This window comes from Mauremys reevesii, linkage group 9 (genome assembly GCF_016161935.1).
Source record: "Mauremys reevesii isolate NIE-2019 linkage group 9, ASM1616193v1, whole genome shotgun sequence".
NCBI classification, from domain to species: domain Eukaryota; kingdom Metazoa; phylum Chordata; order Testudines; family Geoemydidae; genus Mauremys; species Mauremys reevesii.
The window spans coordinates 15,026,064-15,051,060 of NC_052631.1; the positions used below are offsets into that span (position 1 = coordinate 15,026,064).

The 24,997-nt window shown below is 42.8% G+C and overlaps 1 protein-coding gene and 1 long non-coding RNA gene across 6 annotated transcripts in view; one reads left to right on the plus strand and one right to left on the minus strand.

The window, feature by feature from the left end:
* PLD1 (phospholipase D1) overlaps positions 1 to 24,997 on the plus strand; it is a 142,022-nt gene that overhangs the window by 35,595 nt on the left and 81,430 nt on the right. For 4 of the 5 annotated variants that reach the window (XM_039490032.1, XM_039490034.1, XM_039490030.1 and 1 more), the window contains one exon: positions 24,520 to 24,705. In XM_039490032.1, the coding sequence (XP_039345966.1) occupies positions 24,552 to 24,705 (154 nt within the window). In that variant the 5' untranslated portion in view covers positions 24,520 to 24,551. Of the gene's footprint in view, positions 1 to 24,519; positions 24,706 to 24,997 lie in introns of those variants that run through there. The other variant, XM_039490031.1, reaches the window with a different exon arrangement.
* Positions 7,879 to 10,711, minus strand: LOC120372703. The gene is made up of 3 exons (XR_005585126.1): positions 10,318 to 10,711; positions 8,420 to 8,589; positions 7,879 to 7,971 (listed from the first exon to the last, which is right to left on the minus strand). It is a non-coding gene; the product is annotated as an uncharacterized LOC120372703 (long non-coding RNA).

The window sequence follows — 24,997 nt, forward strand, 5'->3', positions numbered from 1 at the left end:
GTTACATGGAAGTATCTGTGTATAGAGTTTGACCCCTTCTGTTTTGTTATAATCTTATAAAATGAATAGCCCTCAGTAAATAAAACTAAATAAGGAGTACAAATGATAATGGGACCTGTTGATAAAAATCAAATAAAAATGTCAGTGAGTGACCAATGTGGAAAGCACCTATTCCTAAAGGTCTTGATACTCAGTAAATCATAAGGGTCGGATTTTTCAGGAGCAAATAGGGGTGTTAGGCATCCAGCTCTCACTGAGAGTCAACTCTAGGATGTACAATAGATTTCAAAATCCATCTCATTGGACTTGATCCAAAACCTGTTCAGATATTTGATTTAGTCAAGGTACGTATTTTAAAAGACCCCATTTCAGTATCCTGGGAAATTATTTATGTGGATGTGTCCCTGCTAATGTTGCTGGAAAAGACTGTAATGTAAATAAATTGAGATTTATTGTGCTTAAACTCTTCTTTATTTTCCTAGAAACATGCACTTCTTCCATTAAAGATACACCTGTAAGTGTACTGTAGCTAATGGAGTTAGGTCTGCACCTAGCGTGCTCACAGCTGATGACAGAGCAATTTTTTGCAGTCACAGTTTTGTTCTTTTAAAACTGCTGTGGATGCTCATTTATGTAAAATACTTTTCTTGTGAAATGATCCACTCTGTCATGAAGCAGAATACCTCATATGACACAAACATAAAATTTGACTAGCTCTGTAACAGTAACAAAGTGTGAGACATTGTTAACCTAGAGAATTTTATGAAGTTTTCTTTTTTCTGTGGGTGTGTCTACTTTAAGGAAAGTAATCATGATTCACAATGGGATTGCCCTCCTCAACCAGGGATTTTTTTTACAAGTGACTTCACAAAAAAACTAAGAAAATAGGTGCAGTTTTGCATATTTTATCCATCTTTTACAAATTGTTGACACATTTTTTTCACACAATCGTTAACTCTGCAGTCTGGTAGAAATGATCTTAAATCAAAGGGTAGAAATAAATGGTTAACTTTCAGAATGGAGAGGGGTAACTAGTGGTGTTCCCCAAGGGTCAGTCCTAGGACCAATCCTATTCAACTTATTCATAAATGATCTGGAGAAAGGGGTAAAAGATGAGGTGGCAATGTTTGCAGATGATCCTAAACCGCTCAAGAGAGTTAAGACCAAAGCAGACTGTGAAGAATTTCAAAAAGATCTCACAAAACTAAGTGATTGAGAACAAAATGGCAAATGAAATTTAATGTGGATAAATGTAAAGTAATGCACATTGGGAAAAATAACCCCAACTATACATACAATATGATGGGGGCTAATTTAGCAACAACTAATCAGGAAAAATATCTTCGAGTCATAATTCTCTGAAGACGTCCATGCAGTGTGCAGTGGCAGTCAAAAAAGCAAACAGAATGTTAGGAATCATTAAAAAGGGGATAGAGAATAAGACAGAGAATATCTTATTGCCCTTATATAAATCCATGGTACGCCCACATCTTGAATACTGTGTACAGATCTGGTCTCCTCATCTCAAAAAAGATATACTGGTATTAGAAAAGGTTCAGAGAAGGGCAACTAAAATGATTAAGGGTTTGGAGAGGGTCCCATATGAGGAAAGATTAAAGAGGCTAGGACTCTTCAGCTTGGAAAAGAGGAGACTGAGGGGGGATATGATAGAGGTATATAAAATCATGAGTGATGTGGAGAAAATGAATAAGGAAAAGTTGTTTATTTGTTCCCATAATATAAGAACTAGGGGCCACCAAATGAAATTAATGGGCAGCAGGTTTAAAACAAATACAAGGAAGTTCTTCTTCACACAGCGCGCAGTCAGCTTGTGGAACTCCTTGCCTGAGGAGGTTGTGAAGGCTAGGACTATAACAGGTTTAAAAAAGAACTGGATAAATTCATAGAAGATAGGTCCATAAATAGCTATTAGCCAGGATAGGTAAGGAATGGTGTCCCTAGCCTCTGTTTGTTAGAGGGCGGTGATGGATGGCAGGAGAGAGATCACTTGATCATTACCTGTTAGGTTCACTCCCTCTGGGGCACCTGGTATTGGCCACTGTCAGTAGACAGGATACTGGGCTGGATGGTCTGACCCAGTACGGCCATTCTTATGTTAAATTATCTCTTTAGTCTCGTCAGCATGTCTTCCTTCCTTTTGCAAAAGGAAACCAATGTCCCACCTCCAAAGAGCCTGATGCTGCCAGTATCATCTGTGCATGTCTGTAGAAATGGATTCTCCTGTCAGGACAGGATTTCTCCTCATGTCCCTGCTTGCAGCCAATCCATTTGGATCAATTAGCAAACCTGCTGGGAATTCAGAAGCACAAGATATGCATTTTGCTGGTTTTGCCATAGATTTTTATCGACCCTAAACTTCAGCTTTTATTTTAAAATCAAAGCCATTTATACTTATTCAAATGTCTAAGAAAGTCTTCTCTGTATAAATTGGATGAGGGGCTGGAAGACATCCCTTTCCAAAAATAAGCCCACATGAGCCCAAAAACATTGCAATAGTTTAACTTTTTCTATCCTTGTCTCTGGCCTATTATGCTGTCTTCATTGCAAAATGGTATGTTTTTACATCAAGATAGCTACGTCATTGTAAAACACACCTTTTTTTTTTTAAAGTGAAGACCCACCCTTAACAAGGTGTGTTTCTAATTCTGTTTAGATAACTCACATTAAAACAGCAGTGAAGACATGACAACTTACCTTTTAACTCATGTTAGCAGCTTGAGTTAAAGCCTTTAGGGCAGGGGTCGGCAACCTTTCAGAAGTGGTGTGCCGAGTCTTCATTATTCAGTCTAATTTAAGGTTTCGTGTGCCAGTAATACATTTTAACATTTTTAGAAGGGCTCTTTCTATAAGTCTATAACAGGGGTAGGCAACCTATGGCACGCGTGCCAAAGGCGGTACGCAAGCTGATTTTCAGTGGCACTCACACTGCCTGGGTCCTGGCCACCAGTCCGGGGGGCTCTGCATTTTAATTTAATTTTAAATGAAGCTTCTTAAACATTTTAAAAACCTTATTTACTTTACATACAACAATAGTTTAGTTATATATGCTAGACTTATAGAAAGAGACCTTCTAGAAATGTTAAAATGTATTACTGTCACACGAAACCTTAAATTAGAGTGAATAAATGAAGACTCGGCACAGCACTTCTGAAAGGTTGCCGACCTCTGGTCTGTAATATATAACTAAACTATTGTATGTAAAGTAAATAAGGTTTTTAAAATGTTTAAGACACATCATAGAGAGGGATAGCTCAGTGGTTTGAGCATTGGCCTGCTAAACCCAAGATTATGAATTCAGTTCTTGAGGGGGGCCATTTAGGGAACTAGGGGTAAAAAAAAAATCAAAAAAATCTGTCTGGGGATTTGTCCTGCTTTGAGCAGGGGGTTGGACACTAGATGATCTCCTGAGGGCCCTTCCAACCCTGAGATTCTATGATTTAAAATTAAATTAAAATGCAGAGCCCCCTAGACTGGTGGCCAGGACCCAAGCAGTGTGAGTGCTACTGAAAATCAGCTCACATGCCTACCCCCGCTTTAGGGGAATGTGGCATTGAATTTGTACTGTTAATCTGAGTTAAAGCCAAATGGCCATGTCTTCAATGCTATTTTATCCTGAGTTAACTAACACAGATTTGCTCACCAAGTTAAGAGCACACTTGTTATTTGCCTGAGAGTCGGGCTGAGTGTAAATGTGGTGGTCCTAAAACTGAATGGCAGGTATGTGACATTGCTAAACAAAATGGTCTGATTTCCTCCCTGGGTGTGTTTTTCCTGGACTGTGTAATGTTAGTGGTCTCACTTTCCTATTTTGCGGCTCTTTTTTTACTGACCATTTTTTTACATTTTCCTCTCTTTATTACCTTGCCCTCACAAGTCCTGTTCTGTGGAAACTCACCCTGAGGGGTTGAACATGACTCACTCCTGAGCCATCAAGATGCTCTTGCATGTTGGCTAGAGCTGCACAGAGGAAGTCACATTTTGGTTTAGCTTTTTACAAAACCTTTGTTGGTTGGGTTTTTATTTTTACAGAACCTAAGGGGAGTTCAGGTCTGGTTCAGTTTTCTCTGGAGGGCAGAGCATAGAGAGAAGGACGCGTCAGATAAATGTTTCTGGTTTGTCCATCATAAGTTCACCGTAAGTCATGAGGGAATGACCCAAAGCCTCACCTGGAGACCAATTCTTCTGTTTACTTATTTGATGCTGTGTAAGCAAAATGAGCTTGATTTTGTTTAGTACAAGAGAAATAGATGGCCTAACGTTGACAACTGCATGATATTTCCAGGAAACTTGTTTGTTCTCTTTTCTGTTATCGTGGACTTTGGTTTCGTTAATAAGAACAGGTGTCACCACCAGGTGTACAGTCACAATACAGTAACTCCTCACTTAATGTTGTAGTTATGTTCCTGAAAAATGCAACTTTAAGTGAAACGATATTAAGCGAATCCAATTTCCCCATAAGAATTAATGTAAATGAGGGGGCTAGGTTCCAGAGGAAAAAAGTTTTCACCAGACAAAAGACACTCACTCACACACTCTCTCTCTCTCTCTCTCTCTCTGATACACACACACACACACACACACACACACACACACACACACACACACACACACACACACACACACACACACACACAAAGTATAAGTTTTAAATAAACAATTTAATACTGGTACACAGTGATGATGATTGTGAAGCTTGGTTGAAGGGGAGGAGTCAGAGAGTGGGATATTTCCCAGGGAATGCCTTACTGCTAAATGATGAACTAGCAATTGGCTGAGCCCTCAAGGGTTAACTCTCACACTCTTCAAGGCAGCAGGAATGGAGGGAGGGGAGACAGCATCGCAGACAGAGATTGAGACACACACCGTGTGTGTGTGTGTGTGTGTGTGTGTGTGTGAGAGAGAGAGAGAGTGAGAGAGATGCACATTTCTCCTTTAAGTAGCTGATACTCTTAAGTACACTGCCTTGTTAATTAGATCAACTTGCTGAAACCGCAGCTGCTGCCAGCAAGCTCCCTTCATCCTGAGCCTTGTCATGTGTCCGCCCCCCTGCTCTATGGAAGATGGGGTAAGCGGGGTGCAGAAGCAGGGAGGAGGAGGACACCCTGACAGCCCCCCTCTTCCTCCCCTCCTCCCCGCACAGCAAGCAGGAGTCTCGGGGAGCAGCTCCAAGGCAGAGGGCAGGAGCAGCACAGGGCAGTGGGGAGAGGGACAGCTGAACTGCAGGCAATTGCTAGCCTGCAGGGCATCTGCTGCACAGGGAACTTAGGGGAGCGGGGAGCTGATAGGGGGGCTGCTGGTCCACCCTGGTTCCAAGCCCCCACCAGCTAGCTGCAACGGGCTGCTCTTCCTGCAAGCAGTGGACAAAGCAGGCGGCTGCCAAACCAAGTTAGAAGGAAGCATTGCACAACTTTAAACGAGCTTGTTCCCTAATTGATCAGCAAGGTAACAACAAAACATTACCTGGGACGACTTTAAGTGCGGAGTTACTGTACTCACACACCACCAACCCCTTTCCATTTACTTGTAAATGGGATGGGGAAGTGGCTTTTCAGAACTGTGAGGTTGTCTGAGAGAGTTAGTCCCAATCAGTTGGTCCCCACTGGCATTTCCCTCAGTTTCTCCTTGCCCTCTAAAACAGAGCCTAGATCTGGATAGCCCTGGCTTTCTGCTGAGCTCCTGGGATCCATGTGAAGCTGCTAGAATTGTGGGTAGGCCCCTCCGTCCCAGCGGGACAATTAGCTGAAAACCCAGCGAGAGACCTTGTGGAGATTTTTCTCCCTTTCCCCCTCCTGAGTGTTTTTTTGCAGGAAGGGGCAGTCAGGTTCACTGAGTTTTACAGTTTTTACTTGCTTGGGCAAACTGCTGTTGACATCATCGAAAGTTTACCAAGAAAGGGTTGAGTGGACAGTGAGTAAAGACAGCAGGTTTTGGCCTGTGGTTACTTTTTATTAAGTGCCAACACTAGGCTAGGCAAGGCAGGAAAAAAGACACACGCTGCCCTGGAAAGGTTTACAGTTGAAGAGGGTTCTGAGTGTTTCCTCTGCTTCTGCTCCTCATCTGCCTCGAACATTCTCTGGGCTTCCTTCCTCTCTCTGCTCAGGCGAGCTGCTGTGCTGCATTGAGTGGGGAAGCAGCAGGAGAACCAGTGAGTGAGAGGAGGAGGGCAAGCACATTTCTCTCCTTCCTCCCACAGCCCCGTACCTTCTGTGCTGAAGGCGGTGTAGCAACACTGCCCGTTAGTAATATATAAACATATGCATTTGCACAGGAACAGATGCCTATCTGTGATCTTAGTATTGCCAAGTACTGCCTTAGTAGTTCAAAAATTATGAGTTAACCCCCCCGTCAAAAAAGAATTATGAGATTGAGATTTAAAAAAATAATAAAAAATATGGAGTTCTTCTTATTTGCCTTCTGGGGTAGGACTCTTTAGGGTTCACACTTTCAAGCTTTCTCTGCAGCCATTAGGGCCTAGAACCTTTTTGGGTTGTTTTTTTTAATGAAAGCTGAGATTCTCACCTAATCACATGATTCCAGAAGCTGGGGATTTAATACCACCAAATATCATAAGACTTGCTATGAAATCATGAGAGCTGGGAACACTGGATCTGTACATTGTTCAATGGTACTATCCCAGGAGTTCCCTGTAGTGTCGGGATCATGTCTAAGTCAAACCTGGCTCAGACATATCACTCATCTCAAGAACATGCTGCCCACAGATGCTTTCTAGATCATTAAAGTCAATAAGTAATATAAATGGAAGATTAGATAATCAAAGCCCAAACCTGTTTTTCATTTGTCAGACAACTCGCCCACTCTAGTATTTTTCAGAGGCGCTCTAATCTCTGAGAAAACCATCTGTCTAAACAGGAGTGGAAAGTGACTTCTGTGAGTTTGTCCTTGTGCATGTGTGTTTATGTTTGGTGGATACATGAGAACAGAAAGCCTCTAAACAATCTGTGAATATTTCTACTTCTCCCGAAGGGAGGAGAAAGATGGAGACGCAGGCAGAAAGATGAATCATTTATGCCTAGAAGAACAAAAAACTTGTTATATACAAAATAACTCCATCATCCACATGGGCAAAAGCAGGGAAGGACCCTGCCACCCTAGACATTGTGTTTGAACCAAAATTTGCTTATCTTGAGGTTAAGGACAGGGCAAAGTGATAAAGTAACATAGGAGTAATGCATTATTACTTCTATTACAGTAGTGCCCAAAGGTCCCATTGGGCTAGGCACTGTCATGACAGAGTAAGGCTATTTCTTCACTGTCAGAAAGGTGTAGATTTTTATATTAAGATAGCTAACTTGAGGTAGCTCTCTCTCTCTCTCAGGGCAGGTCTACACTTAAAACTTTGCATTGATGCAGCTGTACCTATGCGGCTGTGTTGCTGTAGCGCTTAAGTGAAGACGCTCCTATGCTGACTGGAGAGAGCTCTCCTGTTAGCATAGTTAATCCACCTCCCAAGAGCCGGTGGCCGTGTCGCTGCCGACATAGCGCTGTCTACACAGGGGGTCAGATTGGTATAACTACGTTGCCCAGGGGAGTAGATTTTTCATATGCCGGTGTGATGCAGTTATACCAACAAAGAACTGTAGTGTAGATCAGACCTCAGTGTCTAAACAGACTTTATAGTGAAAACATGACTCGAGTGTTAGTATAAATGTGGTGGTCAGTGTGGCATTGCTAAACTAGAAGTATGATTTCCTCTGGGTGTGTGTTTCCTGTACTATCTATTATCTCAGCTAGCTAGCACTTCTGTACGGGCAATAGTTCACATGTTTTTTTGTTGTTGTTTGTTTTATTCCTTTTGGTTTACTGACTGTTTTCTGCAACATTTTCCCCTCTTTATTACCTTGAGTTGCTATCTTGCTTTATCACTTTGAGTTGCTGACTTTCTGTTCTCCTTCGTCTACCGAACATAAACACATGTGCACAAGGACAATCCTAGTGAGACAAGGCTCAAGTAGCTTTTAACCCCTTGCAAGTGTGTGGGGTATAGTATTGACCTAGACTAGCTATGTTAAGGCAGGGCCACCCAGAGGATTCAGGGGGCCTGGGGCAAAGCAATTTCGGGGGCCCCTTCCATAAAAAAAAGTTGCAATACCATAGAATACTATATTCTTGTGGGGGCCCCTGTGGGGCCTGGGGTAAATTGCCCCACTTGCCCCCTCCTGTCCCCCCCCCCCCGGGTGGCCCTGGGTTGAGGTAAAAAAGTCTCCACCTGTGTTTGTCTCCACTAGGATTTTACAGCAGTAGCTAACTTGCATTAGTTATCTTGCTGTAAAAATGCACTTTTTGGGTGAAGATATAGCCATGGAGTAAGAGACAGCCCTGAAGAGCCTACAGTCTAAATAAACAAGACACACAAAGGTGTACCAGAGATATAACATACAAGCAGAATTAACAATGTGAGGGTAATAATCCTATTAATATTTTGCAGAAGGAGGGAACAGGCATCTTTCCATTTCATATGCTGAACAAGCTGAGTTGTGGTTATTGCTGCGGGAGAAGATTTTTCCTGTCCCAAGAGAGTTTCAAGATTACAACATTTTTTTCCCCATCCTGAAATGAGACAAAAACATAAAAATCTTGAAAGCTTTCTTGAACCTATTATTACGGGTTTGGTCACAGAGACCCCCTTGGGACTATCAGCTGATGTGCTGAAACTACCTCTGAGTCTGTTTTCTTTGCCAGCTTGGGACTTCAGACCCCTGTCGTGTTGAGCCAGATTTGCTAGCCCGTGGCAACACAGACCCAGGGTCTGAACCACGCCCCCAAAGCTGCAGACTTAACTGAAGACAGCTCAGCAAGTACTCCTGTCTCCAGCACCTAGACACTCAGCTTCCAATGGGATCCAAACCCCAAATAAATCTGTTTTACTCTGTATAAAGCTTATACAGGGTAAACTCATAAATTGTCCGCCATCTATAACACTGGTAGAGAGTATGCACAGCTGTTTGCTCCCCCAGGTATTAAGCATTTACTCTGGGTTAATTAATAAAGAAAAGTGATTTTATTAAGTATAAAAAGTAGGATTTAAGTGGTTCCAAGTATTAACAGACAGAACTAAGGGATTTCTCATGACTGGCAGCCACCTTTTTTCTGTTCCACCCCTTTTATATCTTTGGCACAAGGTGGGAATCCTTCCTCTCTCTCTCTGGGTTTCCACCCCTCTTTCTCAATGGAAAAGCATCACATTTATGATGGATTCCAGTATCATGTGACATGTTCACATGTCCTGTGAGCCCCACTCCATTTTTCCAGGGTTGGCCCACACATATACCGTGGAGGCTTGCAGGTAAACAGAGCCATCTACAGTCAATTGTCCTAGTCAGTGGGAGCCATCATGATTCTAAACCACCATTAATGGCCCACACTTTGCATAATTACAGTAGGACCTCAGAGTTATACTTTATATTCCTAGTTTCAGATACAAGAATGATACATTCATACAAATAGGATGAACACACTCAGTAGATTATAAGCTTTGTAATGATACCTTACAAGAGACCTTTTGCATGAAGCATATTCCAGTTACATTATATTCACACTTACTAGCATATTTCCATAAAACATATGGAGTGCAACATCACACCTATAACTCGAAAAAAAAATCTGCACAGGATCAATCAAAAAGTTTTTGTTTCAATGTCAATCTTTTTTTTAAATGGTTTAACTTTTTTCACATCAGTGTCAACAGAAGGGGAATCAAGCCATTGTTTTCCTGACTTACAACTGTGCTGCTGTAGTGCTCAGAGTGTAGATGCTTCCTATATTGATGGAAGTGGTTTTCCCCACTGATGTACATAATCCATCTCCCTGACCAGCGGTAACCAGGTTGATGAAAGGATTCTTATGCCGGGGATTCGGTCTGGTTAACTACAATGCTTAGGGGTGTGATTTTTTTTCACACCCCTGAGCAACATAGCTAAGTCAGTCTATGTTTTAAGGGCAGTCCAGGGCTGAGTGGCTCCATATCAAAACATAATGGGCCTATTTCTTGTTGCTCTGAACCTGATGTTGTTATTTACACCAGTGCAAAGTGGGTATATAATGTTTTACACCTGCTTCACCCTCTCTTCACTGTGGTGGAAATGATTACACAGGGTGCAGGAAATGGAGGATCAGGCTTGTTTGTACCTAATGTTTCTGGATACACAAATAAAGGAAGTGACTTGGAGACTGAAGGAGAAGACAGATCTTTATCGCAAACCAGCAATGCAGTGCAAGGAAACAAATGGCACTATTGCTCAACTTCCCTGTCCAAACCTGTGCAGGTGGATGATTCACCTTCTACTTGCTTTTCCTGGCCTCTGTTTCATGCAGTAATGTACGTTGAACCAGTCTCACGCCTTCATGCTACAAACCCCATTGGTGAAGTACCTTTCTATTTCTCAATCCTTTTACCTAGGAACATTACTAATGTGTAAAGGATCAGACACCTTAGACTTGCTCTCCAGATACTTCTCCAAGGTCTTTGAAATGATACCATTTTTGAGTGTTACTCCGAGTCAAACAAACGTATTTGTTTCTCAGCCTTTTTTTCTTCCTTTGTGAAATCAAGTCGACTTCTTAGTGCTCTCAGTTGCTGCACCTCATCTCAAATTACACTGTAAACACTTTGGGGCAGTGATTGGCTGCTACCTATTACTTAGTACGAGTCGGGCCCATTTCTGATTGAGGCCTCTGGACCCAATATGGTAATAATAATAATGCACACTTCTGACAGGGTATAAATAACTTGTGACAGCCTAGTCATTTCCATGACAACACATTGTGATGTCAAGTGATCTCATTGTACAAATGAAACGGGGATATTTGGGTTGAGAGAGACTGAGCTTTATTATTGTTCTGGTACACAAGAAAATAAATAGTCGTAGAATCATTTTATTTTGTACAAATGTGCTCTTTTTATTCAACGTTGAAGTCTTTCAGGAAAATATAGTTACATGGTTCCTTTGGCATGTTTCTATAAAGAATGCAAAACATGCATTGTTTGGTATTTTCTTGAATGCTCAATCAGAGACACTTAACATGTCAGCACTCAGATCTGCCTAGTGAATTGCAACCGTTACCTGTCTCATGCTTAAAGGGCCATGGAAATAATCTAAACTAGAGAATGCTATCCTGGAGCAGTATGTAACACTCATACTTGTCATGCAGAAATTTGTCTCTGGTCTTTATCAGTTTTCTGAGTGCTTGATCATGCAATCCTTGCATGGTAAAGATTGCTGGACTAGGCTTTAAAAGGCTATAAAGTCTGAAAATATGAAATCCTATGAAACACATGCTTTTGAAAAGAATATTTAATTTATTATATATCAAAAATCAGTGCTCTAAGGATCAGATCCTAAGTCCATTAAAGTAAATGGAAAGATTCCCACTGACTTCCATGAGCTTTGGTATCGGACCCTTACAGTATAACAGATGGTCCATGGCCACTTTGAAATGTTTACTGAGAAAGAAATTCCTGAGATTGGGCCTGATCCTGCTGAGTTTTTAATGAGATTGTGGCAATTTGGCCATATTCTTCAGCGGGAAAAGGAGCAAACAAGACGTACTGTCTGAGCCCTAATATATTTTGTTTCCCCCTACCCCCAAGTATTTCTTGTGTATTTGCCAAAATTGTTCATTGAAAGCCTGCTGAGCAGTAATACTCCAAATGGGCACAACAACTGACAAAAAGTAATATTTAATCTATTGTTATATTATTGGAAGTGTGTAGGTAACCACGTGGCAGCAGGGCTGATGGGTTATACATTTAAGTACATTGGCAATATTTATGATGCTCTGGTTTCCTTGACGATATAATAATCTATGTTTTGTTTTAAGGAATCCTAAAAAGATTTCTGCCGGCAATGGCAATTAGTGTATTGCATGCTACTTTGCATAAATCTGCTGGTGTTTAGTTTTATTTAATTAAGAAACAGACACCTATTCTGCCAGTTCTTTCTTTATATTGAACATGATTACCGTTAATTAGGCTGGTTTCTGATCTCAGTTGAACAGGTGCAAATCTGAAGCTAATGCGGTCATTCTGGATTTACACCAATGTAACTGAAATTGGAATCTAACCATTTAAGTTTTATAATGGTCTGTTCATCTTTAATTCAGAAAATGCATCCTAGTTCCTTTCTCTCTCTTAATACCCCTTTTCCCCTCCCCTCTCTTTTTGATATTAACTCCTTCAGTGCCATGGCTCCAGTTAATAAGTCCATAAGTGCCTGTTCTTGTCAACAGTTTGTAATTTCTAATGTAAACCTATGGAGGCCTCAAAATGCCTGTACAATGAATATATTTCTGAGGGCCCCAGAAAGCTATTCCAAAGCCTACAGAACAGCTGTTTTGCTACATGAACCCAGTTTGCAATTCCTTTTATGCACGTCTTCTAGTATTTCCTGAAACAGATCACATTCCCCAATTCTGCCACCCTCGCTGACACAAGCAGCCCCTAATCTTATGAGCAGTCTGCTTAAAGGCAGTGGGAGTACTCCCATGAGCAGGGACTACTTATGTAAGGGTTGGAGGCTCACATCTCAAATTCCATTTTAGGGACAGCTTGGGAGGAAAAACACCAGTTTAGCATCCGGATTCCCAGTTGAAAGGAGCACATATCTAGCCTGGTGGTGCAGGAGCTGCTGCGTGTAGGACCCGAGTTGGTGAATAAGTTTTCGGGCATTTGGTTTGGCTACAAGAGGGCACCTATAACTTTAATTTGCTAGAGAAAGGGCAAAATGCAGTGATTCACAGGACTTTACACTACCATTGATCCATGTCAGGAACTGCCAGTGAAATCAGTGGGCGTTCCAGGCAGAGAGGGGGAAAGTCCTTGGCCCATAATTATATTTGGCATGAGCTGCAGGTTTGTCCGGTTATCATTATTAGACATGGCCGAGGGTGAGCATGTGACGTGAGAATGCAAAATAGCATCTGTGTGTGTTTGTATCCACTGTTGTTTCGTATTATTTACTTAGATTGTAGGCTTCTGGGGGCAAAGACTATTTTTTCGTTGTGTGTGTATATAGTGCTGAGCAGAGTGGAGTCCAAATTGGGTCCTCTAGGAATTATTGCTATACAAATAAATAATAAAATGAATGACAATTGAAAGTTATGGCCTCACATTAAGATATGATTTATTACTAGTAAGTTGCAAATTTTATGTAAACAGTAGAGCTGAAAAGAGCCTTACAGAGAGGAAGTTTGAAAGACTCTGGAGTATCAGTCATAAGTAGGATGATGGTGGATGTAGCAATTTGTTAAGTGAGTTGACCAGAGAGCTAGTTTTTTCCAGAACTGAAGTAGATTTCATACTACATACTGGACTCAGCAGTATTCTCTGTTTTGTTACAAAGGGCTTTAGAACGAACGACGTGTCTGCAATAATAAGAAGGAAGTCAAGAAAATTGAGTACATTTATCATAATCGTAACTCACTATCTTTGGTGTATTTCTGAGAGCATAAGTTCATCAAGGTCATGTGAAGCAGAAGCACAATGAATATAGCATTTACCTATGCCAGGGTGTAGCAGTCTGGGAAAATGTAATTTACAAGAGTTGGGGTTCCTATTTCTTCATATAGGAAGGTTAACAAAATCAACAGGGTGAAGGAGGAAAAAGAATATCACCAGGTCAGGTCAAGGTGACAGCCAGCAGAATAACTGGAGCTCAGTTGCTCAAACAGAGGATCATGTGGGCAAGGCGCCTCCTTACTCTTCTGCGTGGGTTATTTTCATTGTTGGTTTGTGTGCAGGGAGCGAGTACCTGCCCAAGTGTGTGTAGGGGTGTGTGGAATAAGCATGCAAGGGTGGGAAGTGGGCAGCTGAGTTGTCTTGATAGACTACCCTGAGCTTGATATCTAGTGCCAAATTCAGCTCTGGTGTAAGCAGGTACAGCCTAGTCAAAGGCAGCGGACCAGGGCTGAATTTGGCTCTTCTGAGTTATGGGAACTATTGTAGTATGTCCAATTATGCCTTAAATCCACTTAAATGCAGTTGGATTTAAATGCTTAATTGGATTCCAGTGCTGTCACTCACCACATAGCATTTGAAATTTAATGCAGAAAATACAATTTGGCAGGTGGCAATCTGTCTGTCTCCCCATCCCAGAACAGTGCTGAATGACATATGAAACTTGAGCTGGTGGCGAAGCAGTCTCCTTTGTACATGTGAGCATTAAGATCATTAAAATCACACCATGGTTTTATAAGGTACTTGTTGTTATTTATGATAGAGAAGGAAAATCTTAATATTCCAAATGCAACTAAACTAGAGGGTTGCACACTCTGTTGCTTCTGTAGGCCAAGTGAATAGCATAGATCAGGGCTCCTCCACCTCTCATTCCCCTCTGTTTCAGGGACTACCTGCAACTCTCCTCACCGCCTCCCCTGCCAGAGGCTCTGAATATCCCCCTTGCCCTCCTCCCCCGCCTTGGCAGGCCTGAGTGCGCATTCCCAATCCTCTATACCAGGTTCTCCGAGTCCCCTCTGCCAGAGGTTCTGTGTGCTGCCCCATTCCCTGCACATGGCAGAAACTCTGTGTGCCCTCCCAGTTTCCCTCTCTGCCACCTGCCAGGGGCTCTGTGTGTCCCCCATGTCCTCACCCCCCATTCTTCCTCCTTCACACCATGGGTTCAGTGTGCCCCCATTTCAACTTCCCCCATGCCAGGGGTGCTGTGTGTACTCCCCCATTCCCTCTTTCCTGCCACTATTCTTATTTCTTTTCTTCCTAATTTAGGATCTCAAATATTGAGAGAATGAGCAGAGCTGAGAAGGGGTGTGGCGTTATGCAGGAAGGTGCTAATGGCTGCCTTCAGCTGGTTTTTTGAACTGTCCACAGTTACTGAGGTGGCTCAATTGAAGCTGCTGGGTCAGCTACCCAGATGGCAGGAGCTCCATGTGTCCCCTATTTACCCCTTCTGGTTTTCCAATTTTCACTAAAATCAATAGGGTTCCACCTGTTGATGCCTAGAACGTTCCCTGAAATATTAGAATTGATCAGGCACAGCATTCAGATGTTATTGCATTATAGACAGACAGACAAACAGAAAAAAATGCCATGAAGTTGAGCATAGGTCCTTGCTTACCTCGGCCAGTTAAATAGACATAGCTGTTTGGAAGGTGCATGGACTAAAGATCAAAAGTTACTTTGTAAATTATGTATTTAGTTCTTTCCTATTTATCTAGAATTAAATTCTCACCTCAGAAGCAGCTTTCCAAAATTCTGGACAAATTACTTATCTGAGGGTCAGCAGCCATTATTAACTGGCGATATGCTGGTATTCTGCTAAAACAGCTAGCCTCAGATCTGCATGAGTCTCTTGGAGGATCTCTGAAGAGGAAATATGCAGCTTTTAATAAGGCAGCTCTGGAGCCAGTTTAGCAAATTAATTACTGTTGACTTTGGAAATAATAGCTTATTTTTATGAACTTAATTAGATGTGTAGCCAATAGAGAGCTGTCTGGGTGAATGATTTGACAGAGATCCAAATGCAAAATGTGTTGCTCAGTGCATCTGTAGAGCTTATGGAACTCACTTAAGATTTTAGGTCCATGAACCAATTACTCTCTTCATATGTATCTGCTTTCATATAAACCAATTCTTAAAGCGAAAGGACCAGGTTCTCACTGGCATAAATTGGCATAGTTCCACTGAAGCTACCATGATTGATGCCAGTTGGGAATCTGGCCCATTATTTGCAAATTATAGGCTTAAGAAAACAATAATTTAAAATGTGTCCAGACATTTAGTGCTGTATTCTGATCTCACTTGAACCAGTGTAAATCTGGAGTAACAGTTGACGCCTGTGAAGTAACATCGTGTAAAATTGTTGCAAGATCAGAATCAGGTGTTCTTCTATAAACATTCATGTTTTGCAAAGCATTAAAACAAAACCCAACTATCGGAAAGGGAACAGCATGACTTTGAGACTGGTCTCAGGAGTGGGGAAATGTGCTGAGTGCAATGGAAAACTGGCATATTTCTCACTTCTTTTCAATAATCACTGATGAGACAATGCATGTAATATGATCAATCTTTAATACAGAGAGGAGACTAAATAAATGAAATGAACTAATGGGGCAAAACATGCATGAGGAAAGAAGTCACAAGTGTAGAAGGGAGTCAAGTTTGTAACAGACACTTAATTGTGTCCATAAACAGTTCTTAGGTGAGTCATTTATTGCCACCAGGAGTGGCATCAATGATTAAGAATTGTGCAGGTGCAAGATGAAAGAATCTGTTTCAGCCAGATATTGACCCAGAACATCAGAACCCACCCCTCTTCAAGCTTTAACCACATTCTCTGGACTGGAGCTCAACATGGTTTGTCCTTATCTAAACTTGCAGATAAATGGTGCTCAGCGCTCATTCAACTCACCTGTTGCTAATACTCACTATCAGTAACAAGATAATTGTTCTAGTGTAGAGGTGGTTTAGTCAACTGCTGTGCTGAGACCACTTCCTATTTTGTTGACCATCATTGCATTCCCCCATCTATCTGCCTTCATCCATCTGTTGTGTCTTGTCTTATACTTAGATTGTAAGCTATTTGGAACAGAGGACTATCTTTGTTCTGTGTTTGTGCAGCACCTAGCACCATTGTGTTATGTCCATGACTAGGGCTCCTCAGTGCTACCAGTACAGATAATGAAGAATAATAATAATATATGCAGTAACTTAAATGGAGTTACTTGTGATTTACAACAGAATCTGGCCTATAAACTCCCTGCCAACTCTGATTCTAATTCATTTGATTGAGTCCTATAGGATATCTGGTGCCAATATTTAAGCATTCTCTTTATGCAAACTAGCTGACTCATGGCTTGCCAATCAGTGTCTCTGACAAAAAGAACTATAGAAATCAATAATACAAACCCAATATAGTCGAAAGGCGGCAGCTACGAGTCATCAGGAACAAGATATTGAGTTCCTGCTCCTGAAGATTTTCTCATGAGCTTTACTTCTCAATAATAATTTTGTAATATGTTTATTTTGAATAGAGGTGGGTTTTAGTCATGAAATTTAGATCCAGGATCCAATCTGAATCCAAAATTAGATGGCTGTTTGATCTTGATATTCTAGTTTTGGATCAAGTCTAGTTTTTATTGGACTGAGAGGAATGCATTGCAACATAAATGACTTCCTGTTTTGGGGACTGTTCTGTGGTATTAAAAAAAATCCCAGCTTTGTTGTAGCATCTCTGTGGAGTCTGGCCTGGCTCCTGCTGGTTTTGTACCTAATGGGACTGGTTTTAAAAAGAGTCTCCATGCACAGCTCTGCCTGCATGCTGGCCTGTCAAAATATGTGTTGAGCACATTTAGTGAGACTGGATGGAGCTTTCTAAAGATCTCAATATTGGCTTATCTCTGCCCTCACTGAAATTGATGGGATTTTTATCACTGAAGTCAGTGGGGGCAGAGTTAGGGTAATCTGCTGGTGGGCCGTAAGACAGTTTGTTTATATTGACCGTCTGCAGGAATGGGTGCCCACTGCTCCCACTGGCCACAGGTTGCCGTTCCCGGCCAATGGGAGTTGCGGAAAGTGGCAGCAGCCCAGATCCAGAGTTTCAAGACAGGGAAGATGAAGAATTAGGAAGAAGGTAGACGGAGGCAGGTTTCATCACAAGCAGAGCAAATGATTATTGAGGGCAATGTACTTTGGGGGCCTTTTGAGCTCCTGGCTTAACTCAGCAGCAACTCATGAGCAGCAGGGTGGAAGAAAGGGAATGCATAGTTCAGTTATTTTCTTTCCCCCCGCTGCTCTTGTTCTTGTTCGAGACTCTGAACATCACAACTCCTGTCTGCTCAACACTGTACACAGGAATTGAATGAGTAGACTTTAACATGGTGTCCTGTCAAAGTACTATGTGCTGCGACACAAAACCAAGAATGGGAACTGGGGATTTTTCTAAGAAACCTCACTGAAAGGTCAGTAGGGTGAGAGAAAAGTCATGAGAACTGAAATGAGGCTAATCAACAGTGATTGTGGGAGTGCTTGTCTCAGTGAGGATGAGAGTGCATGCACAGTATCATATGCTCGGAAGCATTAACAGGAAATTGCTGTTTCTGCTGGAAGCCAGCTCTGCTAACTTGAATTTTTCCTAAATTAAGGTTATCGCATCGTCTTTGATAAGTGTTTAAAATAGCTTATGTCAGCATCATAACCTCGTTACAAAGTGGTGAAGGCATGGATTAGCTAAAATAATATACATAATGGAAGAAACTGGGGATGAGTGAATCTCATGTAGTCTGCATTATTGCAACCCCGTGTGTTCAAAAATCATGAGCCAGGCCCTCCAAAATGAGGGTAGAATGAAAATCATGAGATTTAAAAAAAAAATCTGAGCTCTTTTTATTTGCCTTCTGATTTTTGAACCTTCAGGGGTCACATTTTCAAGTTTTTCCCCTACATCCACAAAGACTAGAAACTTTTTATGTTAATGAAAGCTGAGATTCTCATGTGATGATCTGACCCCAGGAGCTTGGGTTTAAAAAAACCCCACCAATTCTCATGAGTCTCATGATAAAACTGCAAGATTGGCAACCCTTAGTTTAAGATGTTGCAAACCTATCGCACTCTTTTCAGGGTTAATAAAGACAATTTTTGTTCAATCCTTTCTTCCTGTAATTAAACCCTGCCCTCAAGAGTTAGTCAGGATTTCAGATCTGTGTTTTGCTAGATCAGGAGTCAGCAACCTTTCAGAAGTGGTGTGCCGAGTCTTCATTTATTCACTCTAATTTAAGGTTTCTTGTGCCAGGAATACATTTTAACGTTTCTAGAAGGTCTCTTTCTATAAGTCTATAATATATAACTAAACTATTGTTGTATGTAAAGTAAATAAGGTTTCTAAAATGTTTAAGAAGCTTCATTTAAAATTAAATTTAAAATGCAGACCCCCCCGGACCGATGGCCAGGATCCGGGCAGTGTGTGTGCCACGGAAAATCAGCACGCCGTGCCATAGGTTGCCTACCCTTGTGCTAGATGAAGGGAAGCTCACATTCTGTGATAGACAGGCAACGTGACGCAGGTGGAGCAAGCTATGTATTAGGGAGAGAAAAACTGCGCTATAAACTAGGCTGGCACAATGGGATACCACATACACAGTGTTTGCTTTTGTCCCTAGAATTTTTCTCTCCCCCCTTTCTAATTCTGTATTCACAATCTCTCTCTCCTCTTGTTTTTCACTCTACCCTCATTTCGGCTCCACTGCCCACCTTGTTCTTTCAATGGATTTTTTTTCTCCCTGATTTTAGCCTCTGGGCCGTACATGAGCCCAATAACATTCAAGGTGGTGGTCAGCTTTCACTCTCACAATATTCAGGTGTTTGAAACAAGGCCAAACCAATCCACTGTTCCCTAGCGAAACTTTTAGTGAGCTAAACTGGACCTGTTGGACTCAGCTCATTGTAAAGGGCAGTATGGAGGCATGCTGCCCCTTCAGTGAGACTGGGTGCTTCTCAGAGCTCCCTGGTTGTGCCGTTTGGGTGTCTGTGGCAGGGAGGGGTAATTTGCTATTCCCTCTGCCTGGCCAGCCACAGCCAGTTCTCATGGTTGACATGTAGTGGGGAAGAGGCAAGCCATGGCTTTTCTTGCTCTTCGCTCCTCCCTGTTGCCTTTCCAGCAAGTTGCTCCTCGGGGCAGCAACTCAGTAGCAGGCCCTGTGCTCAGGAGCTGCCATTCTGGTCAGCCCTTAAGTAGGTCACATTGGGGTGAGGTGGGAGGGGGAGACAGGGAATAGGTAGTAATTGAGCTGCTAATTTATGGCTCGTGGACTAGATTTTTGCCACAGGGACACGGCCTATACTAAGGAATGCACATTGCTGCCCCATCCCAGGGAGAGAATTGTGGCTCACGGAGCCATACTTCCGTCTCTGCACCTGCTTTGCTCCAGGGGATTGTCTCTCCGTACCAGCAGCAAATTATCACCCCCATTGCTGCCTGTGCCAGCTGCACTGTGCTGACTTGTGCTATCTGGCTGCTACTGTGAAAGCAGATGTAGCCGAAATAGAATTGCCACTGGCAAACAGGCCTGCTGCAGCCATAACTGGACTCAATACATTTGTTAATAGTTTACCCATTAACTTATTATGTCAATTCATCTGACAAGCAGAACTCTTGTGCCTGGCACAATAAAGAACGAAGGGAAGGTGAAGACGTTATGATCGATGCCGAACCCACCCCGTACATATTCATCCTTGACATAATCTCTAAGGTGCTTGTTTGCCATTTCTTCTCATCGAGTCTTTATCGCCACAGCAGGTGATAAAGATGGAAAATCATTATTTGTGCCTATATTAACTTTTGCCACGCAAACCCTGCTCTTGTGCAAGCCCAGTTGCCATCATGATTCATTGGGCTGAACTTCGAAGGATAAAACACATCTTTTCAGACTGAAGAAAATTCTGTTTCCTTTCCAGATATAAATGCAGGTAGAATAAATACGTAATGTTATGCTGCTAGTGGCCATCCCTTAATGGCATGCATATGCTAGAAGTGGCAATGTCCTAGTAAAATAATTGCACAGCATAATGGTGGTAGGGCAGGAAATGAAATATACTGTTATCTTGTAGGTTTGATCCGCCAGCCTAGGCAAAGCTCTTACTGACATTAGCGGTGCAGTATCAGGTCCTGTATTCAATATGAAATCACACTTATAAACTTCTCTGTGTTATTCTGGAATGTCAGTAATTGGTCTAGTGAGGTGAGCACACTGGGAGACCCATGTTTTCTAGTGGACTGTATATTCTGATTGGGGAGCATTTGGAATTTTACAGTTCTATAGAGCCAGTCATCAAACACACACATGGTGAAACTCCACTGGAGTCACCGGGGTGAAATTTAATCGAATACACCGTTCCGGCTGCTTTGAAAGGGCTGTCAACTGCGGCTGTTAAGTCCGGCATACCTGTCCTCAGGGCTGAAAGGAAAGCTCCTGTGACTGTGGTTTACATACCATACAAAATGCTTAGGCAGAGGCATGCAAGGAGCCAGGAGACAAAATGTAGATCCCCTGGGCACAAGTGAATTGCCTTTGCATCTGGTCATGACAAGGAAAAGTGTAGCATTGTTCTTCAGGTCAATGCAGCACTCGCATTAAAGGCCAGGCGGTGTAGTGATGTAGAATAGAAGATGAAAATGAGTGGTTTGGTAGTTTTGCATTTTAATCTATACTTTTTATTTCCTTTCCTTGGATAAAAGGGGCAGAGAGGGGTGTGTGTGTGTGTGTTTACAGAAGGGCATCTGACAATTCTATGAGGGTCCTCAATGAGTCTACAACTAGCCGGATGTGTCATCCCTTTTAGCCTTGTCAAGGACTCTGTGCCACTATGACATAAGGGGCTTCACAGATGATTGGAAGGTGTCAGAACCACAAACATGCTTAAAAATCACTCACAAAGAACTGATATGCTAGGCCTGACCCTGATTTTGCGCTTTTATTACACGCATGAAACTGAATTGATTCTGGATTTGCACTAATGTAACTGAGTGGAGAATCTGACCCCATGTTTCTTGGCGCTGTCTGAATAGAATATGGGTATTTGCTTTCTGATGCAACCAATTCTTTTATTTTTTAGAATTACATAGCATTACCTTTATTTGAAGACAGTAACAAATATTCTTTAAAAGTGTCTAAACACATGAATTATTGTTTTAAAAGGTGAAGTGAATTATTTGCAAAAGTTACAAATCCCCTTTTCCAAGCAAACAATTCTGTACAAAATTTAACAGCAAAAATGACATGTGACTGTTGTAAATCATTTCTTTGAAGGGGGTCAGATCCTCAGCTGGTATAAATGGGCTTAGCTCCATTGACTGACTTAAAACCGCTCGATTCACGCCTGCTGACAATCTGTCACTGAGCCTTTTCAGTGTAGTTGTCAAGCTGCATGTTTATGATGGAGCCATACAAATGCTGATGGGTCTCTTATTATGCTGATATGTAGGAGGGTATTATCTGGGGTTAAACATAACTGTGTTTAAGGATGAGGGATTTGATCCTGCAACTTTTAATCATACTGAACTGCACTCGCACAAGAAGTCCAACTGAAGCCATGAGCTTTTCATGTGGGTAAGCCTTGCTGAACCTTAATGAGGGTTGCAAATTGGACAGTAAGGAAAGAAATAACTCTTAAAAAACCAAACCAAATCCATGAGCAACGAAAAGTGATGTAAGATCTTACTAGATTTGTGTCATGTCTCATTTTCTCCAGATTTTCCACTGACTCAGATTACTAACAGGGGAACAAGGAGGTAGGGAGTACGTTAGTCATAATTGCAGGAAACGTCTTCTAAAATGCTGCTGCTTAGTTGTAGATGACCTGACTCTGATGCTGTTTTTCCTTTGCTCGCCACCTGCTTCTTCCACTAACATAAAGAGTACTGGGTGTAATCTCCCGCAGGCTCATTAACAATGAAGAGATTTACTCAAGTGCTGTGTAACATGTAACAAGCCCTTTAGAAAGGAACAATAGTCCAGTGGCTAGGACACTAGATTGTGACTTGGGTCTCTACTCCATCATTGACTTCCTGTATGACCTTGGGCAAGTCACTTAAGCCTGGTCTACACTGGGGCGGGGAGGGGAGGGAGGATCGATCTACGTTACACAACTTCAGCTATGTGAATAACATAACTGAAGTTGACGTACTTAGATCGACTTACTGTGGTGTCTTCACTGTGGTGAGTCGACTGCTGCTGCTCTCCCATCGACTCTGCCTGCGCCTCTCGCCAAGCTGGAGTACAGGAGTCGACGGGAGAGCGCTCAGGGGTCGATCTATCGTGTCTAGACGCGATAAATCAACCCCCGCTGGATCGATTGCTGCCCGCCGATCTGGTGGGTAGTGAAGACATACCCAGAGTCTCTTTGTGCTTCCGACCCCCATCTGTAAAACAGGGATAACAGCACTGCCTCCCCACCCCACCCCACCCCAGAGATGTTGAGAAGATAAATACATTAAAGACTGTGAGGTGCACGGACAGGACCGGCCTTAGGGAAAATGGCGCCCTGGGCAAACTTTTATTTTGGTGCACCTCCCCCCCCCATTGCCCTGGTCCCTGTGGGCTCCCCACTCCCACTTTGCCCCTAGCTCCTGCACTCCCAGCCCTTGCACCCCCCTCCTGAGCCCAGGTGGGGAAACGGATCTGGATGCATGGAGCAGCTGCATTGCTGCCCGCTCTCCCTTGGAACGTTGCTGTTCCGCACACCCCTAGGTGTTGGGGCGAGGAGCAACGTCAGGGATCCCTGCGTCCAGGTCACTTTCCCCACCCGGGCTGCATAAGGGGAGGGCAGAGAGCAGCAGCTTTTGATGCTCGCTTCACAGCACAGCCCGGGTGGGGAAAGTGACCTGTATGCACCGAGCACTTGGTGTTGCTCCTCGCTCCCCCTCCCAATCCCCTATGGGGGCACAGAGGAATGCTGGGGGGTGAGCTGTATTTGGGGGGTTGGGGGAAGTAGTGACACACAATGTTCCTCCACTGGGAGGAAGCAGGGAGAAATCTGGAATTAATATGTTCTTTTAATCACAAAGGAAAAAGCAGGTAACAACCTCTACTGACTTTGGATGTTTCTTTCTCTGTTCCGCATCGGTTTGAAAATGTAGCTATGTATGAAGCAGTTGTAGCTGGTAATGTCAGTGAACCAGATAGGGCAGCGTGTTGTACTTTGTGTTTTTTATCCCATGCACGATTTAATACACAATTGACTGCACATTAATGCACTGACTGAGCAAGTTCACTGTTTGCTTTCCATTTAAAATCAGAGCAAGAGAGTGCTTCTAAGGGTATGTCTACACTGCATCTGGGAGAGAGCCTCCCAGACTGGGTCAACAGATTCATGCTAGTGGGACTTGCCGTAGCGAGCTAAAGATTGCAGTGTAGTAGGCAGTGCTTTTACATTGCAACCCAGGCTGGAGCCCACCCCACCCCCTACAGGCTTGAGTGCCCAAGCTCCAGCCCAAGCTGCAACATAAAAGCTACACAGCCAGTTTTAGAGCCCTCGCGTGAATCTGTTGACCCGACTGAGAGGCTTGCTCCCAGATTCTGTGTAGACGTATTCCAGGTGACATCCAATCCTGGTGAAGCCCTCATAGCTAAAACATCAGTATTTCAAATGGGAAACACCATAACCTTTAATGGAAATGTCCTGGGCCCCCACTCCTGCTGCCATTGAAATCAAAGGGAAGTTTTCCATTCCAGCCTGAAGCTGCATTCACTTTTCTGCTGAGCCCTCCTTACGCTGTTGAAATTGTCCTCCTCTGTGTCCACAGTGGCCAGGCATATGGTAACGTGCCTGTAGAGGGCATTCCAGAGGCTGTGATAGATTGGAGGAATCCACGGTTACAGGTCCATTTGAGCTATGCTGCCAAAGAGACAGTGGAGAAGCCAGGGGTCTCCATACACCAGGCCCTTAACCACAGATAGATTCCCCGGCAGCCACCTGAACTTATCATGTATGATGCTGCAGAAACAATAACAATGCTGAACCCTTCCCTTGAACAGCCCCCTGTGTTGTTGGTGAGCGAGCATTTAAGATGTCACTGAGCCGTGAAAGAAGAGTGAATACCTCAACACTGGAGAAAGTTGCAGCAGACATGAGCAATTTAATAGAGAACCTGGACACCAGGGAGCTCCACTTTGAGGGGGAAGAGGTGGATGCTGACGTGTTGAATGATCCAAAAACAACTGGTGAGTTAGTGTCCATCTGTTTTCACCATATGTCCCACTAGGATTTAGCAATGCAGTGCAGCTGAGGCGAAGATGAAGCTTTCAGTTTGATGGTGTTAGGGAGTGTGGGTGGAGAGAGTGAGAGAGTGGGCCAGGATTTTGAAGCTCTGGTGGGGCCTCGTGAAACTGTGCTTGGTTCTCTCGGGCTGTGAAACCTTTAAAGTGATGGTGCCATCTTGCAAAGTACTTTTGAGACGCCTACAAAAAACATAGTGATGCCCTCAACCTAAACTGGGAGTTGAGGGTGGTCAGC